Source organism: Gossypium raimondii, chromosome 11 (genome assembly GCF_025698545.1).
Source record: "Gossypium raimondii isolate GPD5lz chromosome 11, ASM2569854v1, whole genome shotgun sequence".
Classification (NCBI taxonomy): domain Eukaryota; kingdom Viridiplantae; phylum Streptophyta; class Magnoliopsida; order Malvales; family Malvaceae; genus Gossypium; species Gossypium raimondii.
This window is the reverse complement of record NC_068575.1, coordinates 44566257-44589585: the sequence shown is the minus strand read 5'-3', so window position 1 is coordinate 44589585 and position 23329 is coordinate 44566257. Positions and strand designations below refer to the sequence as shown.

General features: G+C 31.0%; 1 protein-coding gene and 2 long non-coding RNA genes across 4 annotated transcripts; all 3 read right to left on the bottom strand.

Annotated features, from left to right (window-relative positions):
* Positions 1–755: 755 nt before the first annotated feature.
* On the bottom strand, positions 756–10483 carry LOC105803699 (uncharacterized). Of its 2 annotated transcripts, none has more exons than XR_008191148.1 (4): positions 10335–10483; positions 9239–10262; positions 8975–9091; positions 756–987 (listed from the first exon to the last, which is right to left on the bottom strand). It is a non-coding gene; the product is annotated as an uncharacterized LOC105803699 (long non-coding RNA). The 2 variants fall into 2 exon arrangements; XR_008191147.1 differs by having other exon boundaries at positions 9239–10219; positions 10335–10473.
* A 4611-nt stretch (positions 10484–15094) lies between these two features.
* Positions 15095–16635, bottom strand: LOC105803698 (thaumatin-like protein 1). The gene is made up of 3 exons (XM_012636069.2): positions 16283–16635; positions 15495–16164; positions 15095–15400 (listed from the first exon to the last, which is right to left on the bottom strand). Exons 1-3 carry the CDS (start codon positions 16353–16355, stop codon positions 15214–15216), a joined length of 930 nt encoding a protein of 309 aa, XP_012491523.1. The 5' UTR covers positions 16356–16635; the 3' UTR covers positions 15095–15213.
* A 1826-nt stretch (positions 16636–18461) lies between these two features.
* LOC105803700 (uncharacterized) lies at positions 18462–20333 on the bottom strand. The gene is made up of 2 exons (XR_001136570.2): positions 20043–20333; positions 18462–18766 (listed from the first exon to the last, which is right to left on the bottom strand). It is a non-coding gene; the product is annotated as an uncharacterized LOC105803700 (long non-coding RNA).
* Positions 20334–23329: the final 2996 nt, after the last annotated feature.

Here is a 23329-nt window from a genome sequence, read left to right as displayed (position 1 = left end):
TTATAAATCAAATACAGATATTTCATAACATTTAACATTCATATCAGAAATCATTCATAATGAATCATATTATCCCTTAAATTAGCCCCTGAGGCCCAAAATATGCATCAAGAATAAGTCGAGACTCAACCGGGTACTTAGAGAATTTTTCGTAAAATTTTAAAATTTTTCCTAGGTGCAGGGGACACATGCCCATGTGGTCAGGCCATGTGGGCATTTGAAATTGGGCATACGATCGTGTTCTAGCCCGTGTCCATACCCGTGTAACTCTCTGACTTAGGTCACACGGTCAAGTCACACGCCCGTGTGCTAGGCCGTGTATAGGTGTAGGGGTCACACGGCCAAGCTACACGCCTGTGTGCCAGGCTGTGTGAAAAAATATTGATTATTCTATTTTGTATTTTAATGATGCAAGGGACACACGACCAAAACATACGCCCGTCTGTTTGGCCGTGTGTCACACACGGCTGAGACACACGCCTTTGTCTATGCCCGTGTGGATGAAATAAGGTCATTTCTAAGCTATATTTCTCACCCAAATTTGCCTTCCACCTACATAAACACTTAAACATATTCTCAAGCCAATACAAGACATTCAAATTTATTCAAAATCAAGTCTTATGCATGATATAACACCTCTTATAACCAAGTATACAAACTTACCTAACTTACCAAATTCACATAAAAGCATATTTACCAAATATGTTAACTTAATTTAATCATTAATATACCAATATGATTCTATAAACTAACCATTTCAAACACATATCAAACATGATATAGCCTCTTATATTCACATCAAAACTTGTCCATCACAAGCCATTCCAATGACTAATTACAACCAAAACATTTTTATATTAACATTGGCCAGGTTAACTTATACATGCCATTATAACCAAAGTTGATTTATTAAATATACCGGGATGAGCCGATAGATAGTGTGATGATATCTCCGCTAAGCTTCCAACCCAACGAGCTTCCGAATTACTAAAGAATAGAGGAAATAAAACAGAGGAAGCATATTATGCTTAGTAAGTTCGTATAACGGGAAATTAACTTACCATTTATTATATTTAAAGTAAGCATGCAAAATTCATCCAAAGGAATTTGGCAATTTGCCTAAACACATATATCCTCAAGAAACATGTTAGTCATGTACTTCATGTGAATATCAAGAAACAAGGATGAGCTCATCATGTAACAATTTTCATATACATATGTTTTCTACATCATATATTCATATAACATGTACATTTCCAAAATAATTTATCTCAAGTTCAGATTATTCCATGTCGAAATTTTACCCGTTAAATTTATTTGAAATGTCAATGGATACACAGGTAGTACACTTGAAGTGTACAAAACTGTAATCCGTCAATTCATATTCAGGAATGCTCATATGAGCACATAAATGGGAAGCTCTCCCTCGAGCCATATAACAGGAAGCTCATTTGAGCTGTATAGCGGGAAACTTATCTGGGCTGTATAACGAGAAGATCATAAGAGCCATATTCAGGAAGCTTCAGATAGCCATATATCGAGAAGCTCAAGCGAGCCATATCGGGAAGCTCCAGAGAGCCATTAATCAGGAAGCTCAAAAAGAGTCTTTAATCGGGAAGCTCCGAAAAGCCATATAACGGGATGCTCAAAAGAGCTATGATGTGCCCACAACACATACAGGATCACGACCAATCGGGATGCTCTGAAGAGCTATTAACGGGAAGCTTGCACGAACCATATAACGAGAAGCTCGAGAGGGCCATATATCAAGATGCTCATGAGAGCTAATAACGGGACGCTCTTTCAAGCTGAGGTGTGTCCGCAATATATATAAGACCACAACCAATTCAGAAATCCTATATCTATCGAATTTTATTTATTCAAACGGGACTTAATACTTGTTGGGCATTATCAGATATGTGATCAATTTCATATATATGGCATTTATACAATTCACATATACAACATTCAATTCAAACATTTAAATGTACACAATTTAGTTACATGAACTTACCTTGACAAGTGTTCGTGAAGTGTAATCTACTTATCCAATATTTTTTTCTTTTCCTCGATCAAATTCCGTATTCGATTTTTATCGGTTTGTATTGGTTTGCTTATTACCCTGTTTAATAGGGGTGGTTGGATTGTCGGACCTACTGATTCCCAGTTCAATCGATCAATTTGGTTCCAACAACATTGCAATACATTATATGTTGAGGTAGTTATGAGAGTAAGTACAACTATACTTGATGTTCCTCGAGTTTCATGACTTGCATTATTTGGAATTGTTAATCTTTTGAAAAGAAAAAATTGAGCAATGACTTTATTGATTTTGTAGACTTGCATTGGCTATTTTTCAAGATTGATAATTTGAAGCAACAAATTGTTACGTAGTTGATCAAATTGGATCAAGTAAATCGGATCTCTCAAATTAAAGAGAATAGGTCAACTGATTTGAAGACTTATGTTGGATATCTTCATATTGTCTTAGACTTTATTAATATATTCTAAATGTTGATTTAATTGTAGGGATTATGATTATATTTTGATTTACATGTTAGCAAGTCAAAAAATTTCTTATATATGTTCATTAGAAATTGTTATTAAGAATGCCTTTGTGTAAATAAAACGATTGAGTAGTGAGAAAGAGATCTAGATGTTAGGAGTAAAGGTGAAGTTGTTACACTAATGAGTGCTAGAACTTAATTCATTATTTGGACAAGGTTAAAGATAAGAATTTGTCTCTTTAGAGTAAATATAGGTAAAAACCGAAATACGTAGCTAATTTTTTTTAAATTGTTGTTCTTCACTACTTACGCCTATTAGTTATAATTGCTGTTTACAACTGCTCATATTGTTATTGCTAAAATTCACTGTTTTCTACACAATATATGTGCATTGTATACTAAAATTACATATAAATTACCTACATAAATATATATTTTATCTATCTATAATCTAATAATATATAAAACACAAGTTTGAAAAATCTTTTGAATTTGTGAAAATATCCTTTATATTTTTTATCATAAACTAGATTCATATTTAAAAATAATTATAATATTTAATTTAGAATTATTAGATAAAAAGTTGAAATAAAATAGAATTTTTGATAATTATACATTTAAAAATAATTATTATTTAATAGAAGTTATAATAACTACACATTTAGAATTTAAATTACAATTATTAGCTAATTTTAAAATATAGTTATTATTTAAATACAACTATAAACATAAAATATAAGAAAATGTTAATTTTATTGATGTAAAATAAAATTATTATTTTAAAAGAATTCTAAGCATATGAATTATCACTTAATTAATATTAAATTTAATTAGTTATTATTTTAAATAATGTTACTTTTTCTTAATTACATAAAATAAAACTATATTGTATGTTGAATATGTTAAAAATGCTTTAATTATCATTTGAAAATCTTCTATTATAATATTTGAATTGATAAATTAATCTATTCTTTAATTTTATTCAATAATTCAAATTAGAAATATTATTTTACGTGCCGATTGAGTTTTAGCTCGATTGGCATGAGCATTTTTACAACTGCAGGAGGATGTGGGTTCGGATTGTGCTGAAGCATGTTATCCTTCTATTTATGGGTTGGAGAAAGACTATGGGTAGTTCTAGGTATTGTGTTAAAAAGAACATATATAATCAGAACTTATAATGAGATTATTCAAAAAAATATATGTTATTTTATGCTAATTGTTGGAATTAAAAGAAAATTTAAAAACTAATTAAATATTAAACGCCTAAAACCAAAGTTAGTATATATAAAAGCATAATTTCGAAAAAACAATATGCTTTATTGTTAATTATATTACGAAATTGATATTTAAATAAAAATTTAGTAGTGTTATTAGGTGATAATAGTAAAAGTAATATTAATTAATATGATAGTATATTAATTAAAAATTAATTAATTTCGTCATATTTTTAAAAGTTTTACTTAAAAAAACATAATATATTATTAGTTAATAAAATTATAAATCAATAAAATCACTGAATATAATTAGATAAATTAAAAATAATAAAATAAAAATTTTAATTAAATAAATATAATTTTATATATAAATATGATTTCTTTAAATATGATAATATTTAATAATGTTAAAACCAATAATTTATAATTAATAAAATTAAATGTATTAGATTAACATTATATATAAAAAGATAATATTAATATATTAGTAATCAAATTTATAATGTATAAACTAATTAATTTATATTAATAATAGTTATTACCACATAATTAGACTTTAAATCCATATTAAAATACATTTATTATTTTAGATTAATTCACACTTAATTAGTGTTACAATTATAGGCCAATTAAAAGTAATATTTAGCCCTATAAATACATGTATTAGCAAAACATTTTCATTCAAAATAACATATACAGAGTTACACAAGATAAATCATATTTTAATATCATTTAATAGATTTTGTTTCAATCACCAAAAATGTATAATTTTCATTATTGCTTGAAATGTTGAATTATTATTTGATATTCGATAGTTGATTTCAATAATATTAACATAATTGTGAATATTGTTTACCACTGGGTTGTGAAATGTTATGTCAAAGACAATGAAGTATTAACGTAATGGTTCTTTGTAGGTGAAATTTTGACTCATATTCCAATGACATATTATTTTATCTAGTTACTTAATATTGTACTAAATCATTACTTCTAATGTTATTTTATTCTTTCAATCATTTTTCAAAATTAATAGACTTTTATTAAAAATTAGGCCAATTATCATTTAATTAAAATAAATATTTTAAAAATGTTATAAAATATATTATTTAATAAATTTAAAACAAACATATAAAACCATATGTAACGCATGTGACATTAAAACTAATAATATATAAAAAGCACCTTTAGAGAAGTTTTTGAACTAATGAAAATATTTTTATAATAAAAAGTAATATTAATTAATATGATACCATATTAACATGAAATTAATTTGATAATATTTTTAGAAGTTTTACATAAAAATAACATAAAATATTATTAATTAATAAAATTATAAATCTATAAAATAATTGAATAAATTTAAAAATAATAAAAATCCAATTTTTAATCAAATAAGAATTAACATTTTGCGTTATATATTACTATATACATCATTTTATTTTAACTAATTATTTAATATTTTACTATTGGTTCTTTTTAACTTCTTTTTTATTTTTCGTTAGTTTTAGAACATTATTTTATTTTTAATTATTTTCAAATTTAGTTTTACTTCATTTAATCATTATTTAAAATAACAAATAATAAGAAAGAAAGAAAGAGTGCTGAATAACACGTTTTCTCTGTTTGCTGAATTGCTGCAAAATTGGAAGGAAAATGGATAAGCATTAAAACGATGGATGAAGAACTAACAAATTTGAATATATCAGATGGTGAAGACACTATAGAAGGACAACAAATCGAAGAAGAAGAGGATGGGGAATACGAATTATGTTTGGTTGGGAAGGTATTAACAGAAAGTGTGGTACACTTTCAGTCCATGAGACGAAAGCTAGCAGAAATATGGCATCCAGTGGGCAGAATTTCTATTACAGACGTGGTTTTTCAATAGGCACCTAGTTTTGCTTCATCGATTGGAGAAAGCGGAGCATTCGTTGCAAGTTCCATTATTTTTCGCAGAATTTTTGGTACAAATACATAATTTATCGGGAGGTTTTATGTCTAAAGGAATGGCACGTCAACTTGGTGATTTTATTGGAAAATTAGTATGATGCAGTTTCAGTAACTAGGGGAATTAAACAATTTATGAAGGTGAGAGTTAAGTTGGAAGTTCATAAACCACTTAAAAAGAAAGAAGGGGATAACTATTGGTCAAAACGAAACAACTTATGCTAAGTTCCAATTAGAAAAGCTTTCCTTATTTTGGTATCTATGTGGCAAATTGGGGTATGGAGAAGGTTTCTATCTAGTTAGATTAACATTCATAAGAGTGCCAACAAGAATAAAACAAATGGAAGATTGCAAGTGGTTGAGAGAGGATAGATCGAGATCCAAGTCGGTTGTAGGGGGACAATTGGTTGATGATGGGGAAAGATCAGTTGGAGTTAATCCAAACCCTATTTCACATCAAGGAAAGAGAGGAAAAGATACCATTCAGCAAGAAGGGTTGAATTATAGAGGAGAGGAAGCTAGGTATATGGTGCTTGGCTCAGACACGGAGGAAATTCCTATTGGAATAACTGATACTAAGAAAAGACACAGGTTCTCAGCGAGTTCTATTGTTTCCCATATATCCCATATAGAGGATTCAAAGGATTTTAAAAATCCTCATTATATCGACAACTGCTGAAAAGTAGACCGACCAATCACAGTAAAAATACTAAGCTAAAATGTTCTAAAGCGTCTCAAAAACAAAGTGAAAGATATGCAGCCCCAGATTTGGCTTCTCATGGAAACCCTAGTATGCACAAAAAAAGATTGAGCGAATTCGAAGAAAGTGTGGCTTGCAGAATGGCATTGATGTGGATGCCTTAAGTTCTAAAGGAAGACTATCGTTGGTTTGGAAGTAAGTGTATAACATTCAATTACGAAGTTTTTCATCCTCACACATTGATGTTGAAATTACAAAAGAAGATATAAAAGTTTAGAGATTTACAGGGTTTTATGGATCACTGGAGGATAGTTAAATCTACCCTAGCTAGTAGTTGGAGACTTTAATGAAATTCTTCTCTTTTGAAAAGTAGGAAGGGCGTCAACGAGAAGAGAATCAAATGTTGACAGTCCGTCAAGCATTAGACGATTGTAATCTCACAGATATAGGGTTTTCAGGTCAGTGGTTTACATGGGAGACAGGCAGACTTCCGAATAATAACATACGTGAATGGATTCATAGATGAATGGCGAACCTAGAATGGTGGGCAATGTTTTCAAATTTTCGGGTAAGGCATCTTACATATTCTAAATCAGAACACTGTCCAATTCTTGTAAATGCATTAAATAACAGTTCAAAGCAGAAGGGACAATGACAACCAAAATTCTGATTAAATGAAAATTGGGTAATTGAAGGTCTTGAAAGCAAAATTCAAAAGTGGTAGGAAGAACTACTAAACTTGAAGCAATAGGAAATAAATTGAACAATTGGGCTAAGGCGAATCAGTTGGGAAGGCAATGTCAAACGACTTTCTAGAATACGAGATTAGAAGAGTTAAATGCGAATACTGCAAATGAAGAAAATTTAGTAGAGTTAACATAGACTAAGCTTGCACTAAATTTAAAAGTAGACAATGAGCTATTTTGGGAACAACGTGCACCAGCTAATTGGTAACGTTTTGGAGATAAGAACACGCTGTATTTCCATAGCATTGCGTCAACTAAAAAGAAAAGAAATACAATTTGGGAGCTAAAGAACGATAGTGGAGAATGGGTTCGAGATGAAAAGATTATGGCAAACATCGACACTGACTATTTCAAAGAATTGTTTACGACTTCCTTTACAGGAGATAGCACTCGAACTCTAATGGGAATCCAACCAACATTAATGAAGTTAATAACATGGAGCTAACAATGGAGTTTAAGAATAAGGAGGTTGAAAAGGCAATTAAAAGCATGTCGCCAATTAAAGCTTCTAGAGAAGACGATTTCCCAACTTTATTTTTTAAAAAGTACTGGAGTATCGTAAGTAAGGAGACTACGAAATATTGCATTCAAGTAATTAACAGTAAGCAAGGATTGGAAAATAACAACCATACAAATATCGTGCTTATCCCAAAAAATGATTCACCAACAAGTATGACTCAATTCAGACCAATAAGCCTTTGTAATATGTTACATAAAATACTTTCCAAGGTCATTGTTAATGAGTTTATAACAATATTGGACAAGTGTATTGATGAAGCCCAAGGAGCGTTTGTGCCCGGAGGCCGGAAGACAAATAAAAGATAATATTCTTGTTGCTTTTACATTCGTTCAAGAGGAAACATGGACATCAAGGGTGCTTTTACGTTAAAACTAGATATAAGCAAAGCCTACAATAGGGTGGAGTGGAGCTTTCTACAAAAAGTATTGACTAAAATGGATTTTTGTAATGAATGGATTAAATTAGTAATGACGTGTGGCTACAGTGACATATCGGTTATCTTTAATGGTGAACAAGGTGAAATTTTCAATCCTTCAAGAGGGCTATGGCAGGGGGATCCGTTGAGTCTGTATTTATTTCTAATATGTGTTGAAGGCTTCTCAAGTCTACTTATGGAATCTAAGCGATAGGACTTGATAAAAGGGGCAAGAGTTGGTAGCAGTGGTCTTGGGCTCACACATTTGCTTTTCGATGACGACAATATTCTTTTTGGGAGACGCTTCAATGGATGGAGCAAACAAAATGAAAGCTATAGTAAAAAAATATGAAAGTGTCTCGAGTCAATTGGTCAATTTCAACAAGCCCCTCATCTATTTCAGTGCTAATGTGATGGATGAACAGAAGGAACAAATAAGAGGAAATCTGGGAGTTCGAATATCTAATAACTCGAAAAAGTACCTTGGGTTGCCAACAATGTGGGGCAAAAAAAAAAATGCATTCACTAACCTAAAGGAAAGTTTCGTTAAGCGAATAGAGGGCTGGAGCACGAGGCAATTGTCAATGGAAAGAAAAGAGATTCATAAAATCAATTTTATAGTCAATTTCTATTTATGCAATGCAATGTTTCTTATTACCAGGTTCTTTATGCCACGAGTTAAATAGCATGATTGCAAAATTTTGGTGGTGTAATGAAAACACAAAGAAGGGTATACATTGGTGCCAATGGAGAATGGTATGTCGACCTAAAGGGAAAGAGGGATTAAGATTTAAAGACTTGTCCAAAGTTAATATAGCTTAGGGTGGAGATTATGTCAAAGCCAGATTGTTTGTTCGCAAAAATTATGAAAACAAAATACTATTCAAACACAAATTTTATGAATGCAAGTATAGGCTCTTACCCATCATATACCTGGCGTAGCATATGGGCATCTAGAAGGCAATTGGAACAGGGTTGTGGTTGGCATGTGGAAAATGGTGCAAGCATTAATATATGAATGGCAATTGGTTGTTAAAGCCTGGACAAGGAAGAATTCAAGGACACAAAATTAGTACAAGATACAGAAGGGTCGTTGATTTAATTGAAGTAGATTCGGCTTTATGGAAAGAAGAAATTATTGAAAGCCTTTTTGATGAGGAAACTACACGAAGGATACTATCCATACCTTTATCTAGCTGTGATTTGGTCTGGAGGGGCGACAATTTCGAAATCTACTCGATCAAGAGCGGGTAAAGATGGCTCGAAGCAGCAAATACAACCACCAATGATAATCTAGATGAGTTACAAAAATCCCTCTTTACAAAAATATAGAGCCTAAGTCTAGCAAGTAAAATAAAAATTACATGCTGGAAAATTATTAAAAATTACATGCCCATTTTATCGAATTTACAGCAAAGAAATATTGGAGTACAAAGCACATCTTCCGTGAGTGTCGTTTTACCGAACAAGTCCTGCAAAGTATGGGAGTAACATACTCGACCAATATTGAGAACCAGAATTGGATAAATTGGTTAGCTACGGAGTTACCAACAGGAGATATTTTAGGCCCTATGGTACAATCGTAATATGGTCTATCACAATGGAACGGGACAAAACGTTTTTGTAGTAGTTTCTTTCAGAAACGCCTACATATCAGAAATTGATAGCATGGGTATTATATCGAAAGGCATGCAAGAAAAACAGGAGACTGTTTGGCAACCAGCGGAAGGAGATAGTGTCAAAGTAAATTTTGATGCATGTTTTAACAATTACATAAACAGCTCTGTTTCAGGGATTATTGTTAGAAATAGCGAAAGCATTATAATGGCAGCAAGCACTTACCCAAATTTGCATGTGAGAGATGCGACAATTGCATAAGCACGAACATGTCTATAACGAAGAACTAGGTTTTCGGAGAATAGTGGTTGAAGGGGACTCATTTAGCATTATCAAAAAAGTGGTGGATGCAATAGAAGATGAATCGGTTAGTGCTGCTTTGATAAAAGAAAGTAAAGCAAGGATTAAGAATTTTGATTATATAAAGTTTAGATTCGTACCTCGTATGGCGAATCGAGCAGCACACGAAATGGAACAAAAAGGAAAATGGTTCGACTCTTCGATGTTCTGGATCAAGGAAGCACCAGAAAGAGTGGAAAGAATACCAGCTCTGGACAGAGGGAGAATGGGCAGAGAAGAAGTTTCGAGAATATCTAAGTAAAATTGTGAAAAATGTGAGTCTTGATGAGATTAAAACACAGAGAATAAGGAGGAAACAATCTTACCAGAAATGAGATAGATCCACTCCTGCTACAAACACTGATGAAGAGACGAAAGGTAAAAAAGAAGGCGGCTGACCGTTTGGTTACACACCGGAGATGTTTGGTTTTGTTTAGGGGAAACGGGCCTTAATGGCAATTTATTTTGACAGCTTACAGCAGGTGGGATGTAACCCTTTTTTTTTCTTCCATTTAATGCATCAGTAGATCTTCGTAACATCATTTGATTAGCAAATATATATTTTTTAAAAATAAACATATAAAATTACATGTAACACGTGATGTAAATCTGGTAGGATTAAATTGAAAAGTTATTAATAAAAGAAGTGAGGTGGAGTGATGTAGAGTAGTATGTAACGATTATGGATATAACTAATTGTCCATTCAAATGTGGGGATAAGGCAATCCTTACTCTTGTATCGTAACATTAGGGTTGTATTATAATGGAAATTAACCTCATCAACTTCATGCTATAGAGGAACTGCATCGTTATTTGAAATTGGTTATTATCCATGATTTAATTTAATAATTTTAATATGGTATGACTATCTATAATCTTTTTCATTGAAAACTCATAAAAATATATAATTAATAAATTATGATAGTAAAATGTACATAATATAATATTTAAAAAACATGGTGATTTTGGAAGAAAAAAAATCAATTCGCAATGATGATTATATATTACGTATCATCTGCAACATTTGCAGCCGCAACACTCCGACAGTATTGAATAACTGGAAGGATAAATAACTGTGGCTGCTCCCCCATTTGCAGCACTAATAACAAAGAGAAGTGTCATAAAGATAAAACAAAAAAACAAAAACTGCCATCATTTTGATTCCTTCACGGTTCATCATCACTTTAAACAACGGTAACATTTTCAAAATATTTATAATGTTCTAATAGTTATAACTGAAAAGTTACAAGTAGTCCAAAAATAATGTCACTTGATAATTAAGTAATAGTTATCACTATTTATAATAATCAGTTATGTCTCTTGTCATTAAAAGTTATATTACTTAATTAATAAAAAAAAGGGCAATAATTATTCAAGTTGATACCTATTGAATAATTATGTTTGTGGTTAAAAATATGATTATCTGTTTGGGTAGTTATGTCCCTATGAAGAGACATGAGAGCTCCTATAAATATGAGAGGAATTTCATTTGTTGGATACACCTAGGAACATAGAAAAAAAAGTTTCTTTTTGATCTCCCACCATCTTTTGTATTCTTAGATTGTTCTATAAAGAATTATTACAGAAATTCTTTATAGAAATTAATATCCTTGTTATGCTTCGCTCAGTGCTCAGTGGACTGTTTTCATTAGTGCAAAATGTAAACAGTCATTAGGCTTCATTGTATCCTCGAGATTTATTTTCCAGTAACTCTTTTGCACACTATATGTAGCTGGGAGTGAATAGAACCTTAAAGAAAGTGGCATTCTCATAAGTTTATTTTTATCCCCACTTGCCAACACCAAATACCTCTCATTTAATCAATAATTTTCTAAATTTAAAAAAATTTAATTCATTTCACTTAGATTAGTTTTGAAGGATGATTATATATTGCCCTCATCTTTATCATCGTAAACAATTGCAGTAGAGAAACCCCGTTTTGAGTTTTTGAATTTTTTTCTTGTAAGAACAATTGCCTTTGTTTATTAAAGCCACTCTTATCAAGTGAGTTTGGTTGGATCTGAATTCATTTTGAAGCAATAAATAGGCATTCAAATTCATATAAAATACTGCATGAGCAATTTTGTATCTAACATCAACTCAAGTCAAATCATTATCTTCAAGGGCATTTTTTTCAAATGTTAGGGTTATAGAAAAGGCAACTCGACACCAAACTAAAAAGGAGGCTCTTTTATCATCTTTCTGCCATCTCCTTTATTTCTTTCACCGATTTTAATTTTCTAAGTTTCCTTTCTTATCTTAGTAGTTAGTGGCTATTAGTTTCTTTTTCATTTTTATTGTAGCTTTAGTTTTCTTGAATGTGGATACAAAACTTTCTCTTGTTATTTTGAGTTCTCTTTAAAGTATTCAATAAATTTTATTCTTGTTAGCTTTCAAAAGTGCAAAAATATCATCTTTGGTTGTGGTTTCATCATCTTTCTTTTTGCTGTCATTTTCAACAAAGACTCCTTCAAGAGTCACCAAGAACTTCTAAACCTTGTCTTTTTTATGGTTATTTGACGAATTATCTAAGCATGAAATTTACTGATATTTGTATGTTAATGATGAGTAGGCACTAAATCTTATGATAGTTGGTTGATTGAAATATTGCATGGTTAGTTTTTGGTTAGAGACTAAATTGTAAAAATTGGATTAAATTGAATAGACTTCAAAACCTAAAATTGATGCCTTTAGGTGAACATTTGGATAGGCGAGACCGAGAGGAGAACCTATAGTCTAATTAGGTAAAATGGTGACCGAAAGATAAAATTAGACCAATTAGGAGTTTGAGCAATTTAGATACCTAATGTAAGAATTAATTAGCAACATGAATGTCAACTAACCACTTTATCTCATTGCATTGATATTTGTGTACTTTGTGTACTTTTGACTATTATTCAATCTAGTCCTTCTAGGTGTAATTTAGTGTAATTAACCTTGAATGATGACTTGTCGAAATATAGTATTTAGTGATTAGCTAGCTAGACTTCTTAAATGCATGCTTATCATCATTCACCTTATCACCCAATCTCTCTTGTGTTCGATCATTGGAATGCTCTAAGTGTTCCATTATAACACTTTAAAAATATTACAACTAACCTATCACACTTGCCGTCAAACTGCTTTAATTCTTAATATTTTGTGCTAATTCTCTACTTTGTGTAATTAATACACCTTAGTTTAACTAGCATGATAAATTGATTTACCAGTTTAACTAGAGTACAAACCTCATATATATATAAACATGTTCTAGGAGTGGAAAATGTATTTAGGCTTTTCTTTTTGAGATAAAAACCTAAAGTGGAATGCCATAAATCTATGGCATCTTTCTGCATTTCTAGTAATGTTTACTTGCTGGTGTAAGACCTTGCAATAGCTCCCCACTAACATTAAGCTCCAAGTGTCAACTTTTGGCTCTTACACTTGGCTACTCCTTTTGAGTTTGACCTTGACAAACTTGTGATTCACTCACTGATTCTAATCGTAGAATCATAAAACCATGGTCTAACAATATCCAATTGTTTAGTTTTATCAATTGCAATTAGCATACCATAATTAGTGTAAAGCAAAAACTGTAAGTAACAATGACCAGTGCATCATTTTTAGTAAAACTCGTTATTTGTCATTTTCTACATTATTATCAATTATGTGTCCTTTTTCTTCAACGTCCTCTTCTACAAAATGACTAGGATTAGTCATTGCTATTTGTGGAAATAATTACACATTGGCCCATTGCTCTGATACATTAAAATCGTTAACACCTCTCACTCAGTTGCAATTCAAAAATTCTTTTTACCGAGTTAAAAATTCTACGATTATAATTAACTAGTTTGTATACTCGCTCATCGTGATGCACATGCTAATTGTATGTATTAATTAAAATGTAATTAATTATTTTTATGAATCTATTTAAATTTTATAATGCTTCATTAATAATTTGATTACGAAATTAAACTATGTTGATGTGTCAGCATATAATAGATAATAAATGTCTTAGAATTGGTTTAGAACTAATTGTTACTAAAATTATTTCAAAACTCTATTTTATTATATATATATGTGATATATATGATATGATATGTGTATGTATGCTATCACATATACAATACATGTATATATAATAAACAAAAAAATTACTTTTTTCCCATTTCTTGGCTGATGAATTTGATAAACAATAAATTTTATATTTATATTTAATTCCTAAATCAATTTAAATTGAACTATTATATAATGTGATTAAATTAAATTAAATTAAATTAAATTAAAATGTTATATAATGCGATTAAATTAAATTAAAATGTTATATAATGTAATTAAATTAAGTTAATAGTGGGTCTTATAATTATCCTAAAACTCAATGTTTCCATATACATTCTCACGTACCTTCTTTTGTATAATATACTAATTTTTTATCCCGTGCGATGCATGGGTTGATTTTATGTTTATAAATTAAAATATGTTTAGTAGTTTTGATTTTTTAAAATGAAATTCTACATGAAATTTTATTTCCTTAAATTAAAATAAAATATATTTAATTTGTTTACATGTTTAATTAACAAATCGTAATGTGTTTTAACATATTTTACACCCTTTTAAACATTTATGTAAACATTTATAAAATTTGAAAATTTAAAAATTTATTTTAAAATATGCATGTTAAAACGTTTTAAAACTTTTAATTTTTAAAAATAATTACTCAATCTTATAAAAGCATGATATTAGAAATTAAAATGAAAATTACTTATTTAAAGTAATTTATTATTGAAAATATTATTATTAATGACATATTTAAAACTTAATTTAAAAATGAGATTACTTTAAATATAACTAAAAAATAAAATATTTTTAAAAACTCAAAATTTTCATTTTTACTTCCATAATTTATCAAATTCTTTCAATTACAGTGATTGTCTTAAAGTAACTTTCACGAGAAATGATATTTTTCCTTTTGGTACATACGGCAAGGGGCATAACCATTGCGCCCTTATGATGTTGGCGCCAACAACCGATATGAAGACTCACTTTCACGTGTAAAATTAATACCCTTAAAGAAGAAGAAGAAGAAGAAGAAGAAGAAGAAAAGGGGTAATGGCAAAAAAATAATTATTTATATTTATGAAACAAAATGAATTACACATCAATACGTGTATTTCTAACCAAATAAGCACGATTTGGAAGTGAGTGGTCACAGCAAAATTGGAAAGACTACAAGAACAAAAAGATGATCACAGAAAAACCAAATTGGGCAGGGGAATATAGTTGGGTTCTGGTCGAGTCTGCCGTGGCTAAATTCGCTAGCCATTGACTGGCCAGTGCAGCCGCCTGCACGGAGTCCGTATCCGGTCCTGATTCACCGGTTGATTCGGCAGCAGGATCCTTTGAAGATTTCAAACTGCATCAAAAATTAATGCCACATGAAATATAAGCAACTATCAATCTTTCAAGCACCCAAACAATGTTGAAATCTTTCAAGCTTAGGAATTTACCTTGGGGAATTGGGACAGAATGTGATGGTATAATCAGCCCCAGTGCATGTGAAAGTGCTAGTGGCATCATCAAAAGCATAGCTATACGATTTGGGGCAAGCTGATTTGAACACTTCTGAATAAATGGACGGTTTACAAGCAGTTGGACTGCTGTAGGCACCGCTACAGCAGTACTCTGGATTGCCGAAGGCATCGCACGCGCTCTTGCAGGCGTCGCCACCATCGAATTTCAGCTCCGACGGGCACTTTTTATTCAAATCCGTCATGCAACCGGTAGTGGCACACTCCCCTGACCCTCCATTTCCTTCCACAATCATAGGCAAATTATAACCATCAACCAGGCTCACGTCATAGAAGTCCTGCGACCCTGAACCTAGGGTAAACTCGGCTAAGGTAGCCGGAGGTGTGGCGCCAGCTCCATTGCATTCAATTTCACCAGAGTCGCAGTCTCCTGTAGTACATGATCCATGGCCAGAGTCATCGAAACTGCAGCCTGTTCTTCCCCAGAAACGACCGGCCCAGCCGGTAGGGGCTTGGAAGGAACGAGAGCCGCCATTCCTAAGTTCAAAGCCTGTACTTTCCAGGGTTGGACTTCCTGGATTAGCTAGAATTCCTGGCCATACTGTGTAATCGCATTTGTTGACGAATGTGAAGGTTGCAGCCGTAACCCCTGTAAAAAAAGGAAACAGAGGAACACAATGTCATATTGGTTTTATTTTTAAAAAAAGATCAAAATTTGACGAAAATGCGAACAACCCAATTTCTTAAAAAGCATGCATTCTCTGTACCATGAAGAAAAACGACGAGAACGAAGCTCAAGAACGTGATTATAGAAAAGTGATAACAGGAGAACCGAGACATGGGCGTTTCCTCTGCTTTTTGCTGTTAAATCAATGATTCAATTCGCGCTTTTAATTGTTTATCTAAAATGAAATGATGATATTGAAAAAGAAAAAGAAGGGAATTTAATGTTAAAGGTGGTGCAATTCTGGGTATTCAAGGAAATAAGAAGAGAAACAAAGAGAAAGAGATGCAGTGTTTTTTTTTTTGTATATGTTGAAGCCTTTCACTCCTTTCCTTTATGGAGAAAAAGAGTGGTGGTAAGAAGGGAGAGTTGAGTGGTGGTAGTGGTGAGGGAATCTAATCATCTGCTCTTCAGCCTCTATTTATAAAGGAACATCCTTTGAATAAACAAAGCAAAGATGGTAGTATGTAGATAGGCTCAAATGACCAAGCACAGTGTCATTTGTTTGGTTCTTTGGCCCCTTTTACCTACCAACTAAAAAAATGTTACTAAAATGAGAGGATAACATCTGTTGTTAGTGCCGACAAGTTTTTCCTAATCAAATTTTGAAAATGCCAACATTGAGATTTCAGAATGTGAAATAATCAATTCATTGATTATAATAATTAGTTTTAATGATAAATGTTGATATAAGTGCAAATTGTAATACCTTAAAAAATACTAATTTGATTTAAGGTCCTAATTCAATCATTTGCCGACCACTCCTCTCTAATATTATTATAATAATGCTATTATTATGGGCGCTATTGAAGAATATCGCCAGGAATCTCATACCCTAATACGTCAAAGACATAGTGGAAACGATGCCATGGAATAGTTATAGAGTCATTAACAAAAAGAACCTATTCTACTATAGGTAAGGAAATTAAGATATCAATGTGACGACAACTTCTTTTAGGAGTATAAACCATGAAAAAAAAAGCACCTTTCCGAATAAATTCTTGTGTTGATTTGTTACTAGAAATATGAAGCTGAGGAACCATGGGCTACAAGGCCTTGTAATATCAACTTCAATTACTAGCCAAAATCTATTTAAAGCAGATCCTATCTCTTTTTTTTTCCTTGTAGTTTTACCTTATTTAATCATTATCGTCATCGTCATGGCGTGTGAGTATGATGATCTCACCAATTATTAGAAAGCTCCCAAACCACAACCGACCGACCAATGAGGCTCGGAGTTCGGACTTATCAGGAATATAACCCGGCATTCCAAGAAGTCGACGTTGCATGGGAAAGAGGAGGCGAATCACATGGTAATTGAGTGGCGGATGCTATGCCATGCTATGCACCTGGCTTCATCACTAATGGATCATCAAATAGTGTTATTTATTCTAGCCTCATCTTTGCATTTTTCATGGGTCCCTTTTAACAGTAAACCTGATCAGTATGATCTTCTAGTTTTATTTCAGTCAATTTAGATGAATTATTAAGATGGGTTTTTTTTAAGCATATCATATCTCAAGATTTGTCCTCTTTCACCTAACTTGGGAATGCAATTTCTTTCTTCACAGTTCTCATGCATGAAACTGGAAAATTAGTTAAGAAAAAGCAATGTCTATGTCTGGTCAATAACTTGCATTGTCAGAGTCCAACAAATCCACATGCACAACACAAACTCTCACTGCCTACACCATCCTACCTATAACTCTCCCATTCATTCTTGCACATGCAGCTTTACAATTTAATATTTCTTGCTACCTGCAACTTTCAGTTTCTATTGCTCGCCTTGCTTTTATTTAAACCACAACCGTAATGACGAAGATGACATTGCTGGATACAATTTTTATATTTTTAAAAGAATCGTAAAAAAAGTTTGGGTTAAAAAAAATAAAAGAAAAAAAATGGGATCCATAAACTTTTCAGTGGGGATTTCTTTGTCTCCAGCTTTTCAAGAAACTACTGTTTCAGATAAGGGGCCTAACAGTTCGATTGGTGGGTGTTTTTCTTTTCAAAATAAATCCTTTTTTGCCATTTATCTTTTTTATATATTTTTTGGTGAATAAAAATATGGGATAACTATATTAAATTAACCACATTTCCCAACTGAAGATATTTTATTTAAATGATCGACGACTTGATTTCCTTCTCTAGGAACATGCTTAATCACCCAAATCCCTCCACTGAAACATTTGTTGAATTTGTCAAAGCAAAGTTGAGTTCAATGTCCTCAAATAGCCATCTTGAATAGCTTTAACTGCTTCTAAGCAATCTGTTTGAATTAAAGTCTTAACATATCCTTTTTCTTATAAAGAGAGTAAACCATCCTAAATGCTTCAAAGTTCAGCATCAAAGACCAAAACAATCACCCAAAATATGATTAAACTTGACAATCTGGTCTCCAAATTGATCTTGCACCACACCACCAGTGGAAGTGGACCCTGTGCTCACATTCATTGCATCGGTATGTAAATAGACAAAATTACCGGACAAAGATTGAACTTGAACTCCAATGCACCTACTAAGCGTCCTATTCGTATGTACAATAAAAAATTGTCAAGCCCAACATAACAAAACTTTAATTATCTCTAGATCGTTCTAAGATAAACCCTGAAAAATGAATAAATTTATGTTATTTCAAAGGTGCCACGCAATTATACCAAATAGGTAGGATAAATCTTAAAATTATACATGAATTTTGATTTAATGAGCAATTATATACATAAACTTTAATTTAGTGTAATTATACACATGAAACTTTAATTGTGGTCCAAATGTATACTTGAAACTTTAATTTTGATTGAATCATACATATTTAAAGAAATAAATACATCAATTTATTGGATAAATATAATTATTTATGTATGCATTATGCAATCTCTACATAAAATGATGTTATATCAATAATTGTGCTAACAACTTACAAGAATTAGATCAAATTAAAATTTCATATATATAATTACACATTAAACTATAATTTATGTATAACTTTAATATTTATCCCAATAAACAACACCCAACAACATCCACGTATAGCATCCTCGAATGTGAAGATAAGTTATGGGAATGGGGGGGGGGCTTAATGGTTTGAATTAATTATAAGTTGGGATTTAGATTTTCTATTAAATTTATCTCCAAAATCTAATTTAACAATTTGTCACAAAAAGTAGAGGTGGGTTTAAATGGATGTGTGCGTTTACCTGCAGTTAAATTAAATACTATAGTGTGAGACAAAAAGTAAACTAAACACCAAAAATGATAGATATCAAAAACTTGAGAAATGACATATGCAGCAGTATTCGTATAATGATTTTCATGATTTAAAAAAGAAAAAAGAAATACATATGTTTAGAATTGGAATTTCAATTTTGAATTTAGCATTTCTTTTATGATTTTGACTTTCACCAACAATTAACCAAACAAAATGAAGCACTTATGGAGTGGGAGGTCTACTCTAATCTAATTAATCCCCCTCTGGAAGAAGGAATATCACTGCCAGTAATTCAATTCTTGACAATAGGATACAAATAGATACACTAAATTCAAGTAAAGATGGAAGATTATAAAGAGGGCGGCACAATAAGACTTTTTGTTGTTGCTAAGTTTCATTATTGAATAATCATGGCAATCTCTATTTTCTGAGCACAAATTTCTCTACTTATGGATCAGAAAAAGAATAAGGGTATGGTTTTGTGATAAAAACAAAATTGATGATGCAATTGCAGAAGATGATAAGCCGATAAAAAGCTTATCAAATAGTTATAAAAAAATGGAACAAGTGCGTATCAAAACTATAGGAGGATTACCTTTACTTTGATCAACAACATCATGTTGGGAGTGGGACCTCCATAGATGTGCGGGATGTGGTGTGTAGATAAGGCTTTTGTCCCTTTTTATTTTCTTCATAGGCATCGGCTCCGCCCCTTTCCCGGATTCTTCTTTCTGCAGCCAAACCACGGGCATGGTTCTTTTAATAAAGTCATGCTTTTCCACTACGATGGCTTTGATAGTAGAAAAAAAGAAAAAAACATTCCTTCTGATAAGGTTCCTTTCCTTCGAATCTTTGTTTCTTAAGCTTTCCCTTTCTTTTTCTTTTCAACCAGTAATTGCGGAAAGCGGATATCACATGCAAGTTTGTATAATGGATTAGGGCTCTAATTTTGTTATTACTCTTTAATCTTATCATTATTACTTTTAATTTTAAAAAGGACTTCTATTAAATTAAACTATTTGGTATTCTTTTTATTTTAAAAATTGTGTAGAAGCATGTAAGTAAAAGTAAATAGCTGTTTATGAAACAATCTTGAAAGTTTTACAATCCCAATTCAAAATGTACAATCTCATAATATTTAACTTAAGTTCAATTTAACAGAATTTGATTTCAATTGTTAAATGAAAAGAGTAGTGGTATCGGAAGCATAATTAGACATTTTTTATGGCAAAAGATTGCATGGAAATCAGCATAAGTTGAACAGACATACTGTATGCAGAAGAAGAGTGAAATGATGAAGTTGCTTACAAAATGGATTGGCCAAGAAAAGGAAGTGTGAAGGTGATGGAACTTATTTAAGAAATTGAAGGACAAATAGAGAGCAGTCATTCGGGGAGGGAAATATACCCTTTAGTTTAGGGTTATCAAGATAGGTAAAAGGCAATCCCTTATTCACAGGTGAGCATGGGTAATGAGTTAGGATTCTGGAGGGAGAGCCAGTGGATAAGAAAATGAATATCTCAACTACACCTTACTCTTTGTCTTCCTCAAATTTGTTTTTCTAGAAAGCCTCAAGCTCGTTTTTAGCAATTCAACAAACATTGAAATGAAATTTGTTTTAATTTGGTAATTAATCTAAAAGAGGTATTAGATTGAATATAGTTATAATATTGGAGTAAAAAATCATTTAATGCAGCTTATGGAAAATATTTTAGTGACCATAATTGTATAGACAGCTTAGAGTTTTAGATTTTTATAAGTAAATAAATAAGTAAAAAGACTTTTTCAGTCTTTCTCAATTTCGAAATTGAGTAAATTAATCCTCTAAAAATTAGAGCAATTTAATCCCCGTCAACTTTTAAAACGAGCAACTAAGGACAATTAATCATGACATTAATGTCGTCAATTGTATAAAACTTTGATTGGTATAATAATAAATTTAGCCTTCGATGTTTACATATTTTGTCAATTTGGTCTTAATTCTAAAAAACCAACAAATTTAGCCTCGATATTTACACATTTGCATAAATGTTGCAGGCTAAATTTGTTAAATCAAGACAAATTTGTTAGAATGTGTAAACTTTTAAGTGTTAATATATATATATATTTATAATACAAATCAAAATTATTTACAATTGACGAAAAATATTAATGTTAGGATTGATCTCCTTTTCAAAATTAAAAAAATTAAATTGTCTTATATTTTTAAGATTTATTTAATATCTAAATTGAGAACCATCAGTATTTTTTAATTAGTATTGAGAATTAGAAAAAAAAAATGAAGCAGAATGGTCGAACGAATCAGTTGGAGCTTAGAAGCTGTGAGGATCAGAGTCAATTAGCTGTAGTTAAATAGAACAACAAAGGTGAGATAGAAATCAGCTAGAAAAGCCCAATACAGGCAACCCATAGCCATAGGTTGCTAAATTGCTTTGTGCTACTCTATTTAACAACTGTATACAAAATTACCCACTAGTGTTTCAAATTTTATTATTAGTCCCTCTACCATGTGTAAAATATTAATTTATTCTATATTCTAATTTTGTCGTTTTTAGCCCATATACTTTTTGAACTTTGAAATTTTAGTCTTCAATCAAATAGTGATAATTAAATTTGTTAAGTCAAATTCTACCATTCCTTTTGAACTATGCGTAGGTTAGATTTAATCTTTATTCTCTAGTTTGATCATTGTTAATCCCTATACATTTTAATTTTTAAATTTTAGCCCCGGATTAAAATGATACTCGTTAAATCAATAACTAAAATAATATGACTTTTTTGCGAATATTATGTAAAATCAATACTTAACATTACACATATAATAATAAGTTTATTCCAAAAGATTTTAAAAATAGTAAAATTGAATGATTTTAATGACCAAATTAAAATACGAAAACTAAATCCGTAATATAGTGATTGCATTTTTTGAGGGTTTAGGGGTACATAATACATATTCATAGTCGAAAAGGTTGTGATGCATAGTGCTCTATTCATGGTGGTTAAAAGGTCGTGGTCGACATGGTGGTTAGATTGTGATTTTGTTTAATTTAACAATATTTGAAGAGTTAACCACAATTCATTGGTTGATTTGTGTAAATGTAAAACCGATTTGAGTTTTTATATTGTGTGATTATTATTATTATTATTGTAAAAGTAGAACAAATATTTATACCAAACTAAATAAATAAATGTTAATCTGTTTATCATGAAGTGACAAGATTTAGATGATTGATTAAGTTTGAAATCATACATTATCAGCCTCACATTTCTTCGTAAAAGATCCCAAAAAAGTATTCAATTATGTTTCTTTTAAAAAAGAATCCTCTAATAAATCCAAAAAACTATGATATTACTTCCTAGATATTCCTAAATGATTCCAAAATTATAGGAATTACACATTAGAATGACAAGATGCTTGACTTCAAATTTGAATCCCCTCTAAACTTAAATAGATTAAATCTTTGTTGAAGGTAAAATTTAGATGCAAGTGGAGACAAGGGTTTCTCCTAAGATCAAAGAGCTGTATAGAAGGAAGAGGTGTTATTGATTTATTTAAATCCCAAATTGTTTAGAAAGATTCAAAATAAATACTATATAGTAAGTTATTCTTTATAAATAAGCGAATAAGTGATATGTTTATGGTACCTGGTGAGACTTGCACAAGGCGAGGCAAACCTGTTTTTTTCTTTTCCCTATAAGTGTAATAACTTTTTTGAATGAAAGAATTTTCTTTAGTTTGCATTTAATTCATCTACTTCTTACGATTAGTTTAGAGAAGCTTTTAAAAAGCGTCTGGAAAAATACTTTAGAAAAGTTTGGTTTAAGTTTTTAGTATTGCTATCAAAAAATACTTTTAAAAAGTAAAATGTCCATTTTAGACAT

Excerpts from the sequence above, each read along its gene's own strand:
- LOC105803698 (XM_012636069.2), bottom strand. The coding sequence starts at position 16,355 with ATGTCTCGGTTCTCCTGTTATCACTTTTCTATAATCACGTTCTTGAGC. Across the intron at positions 16,165-16,282 it reads TCTCGTCGTTTTTCTTCATG|GGGTTACGGCTGCAACCTTC; the intron begins GTACAGAGAATG and ends CTTTTTTTACAG. Across the intron at positions 15,401-15,494 it reads TTCTGTCCCAATTCCCCAAG|TTTGAAATCTTCAAAGGATC; the intron begins GTAAATTCCTAA and ends TTTTTGATGCAG.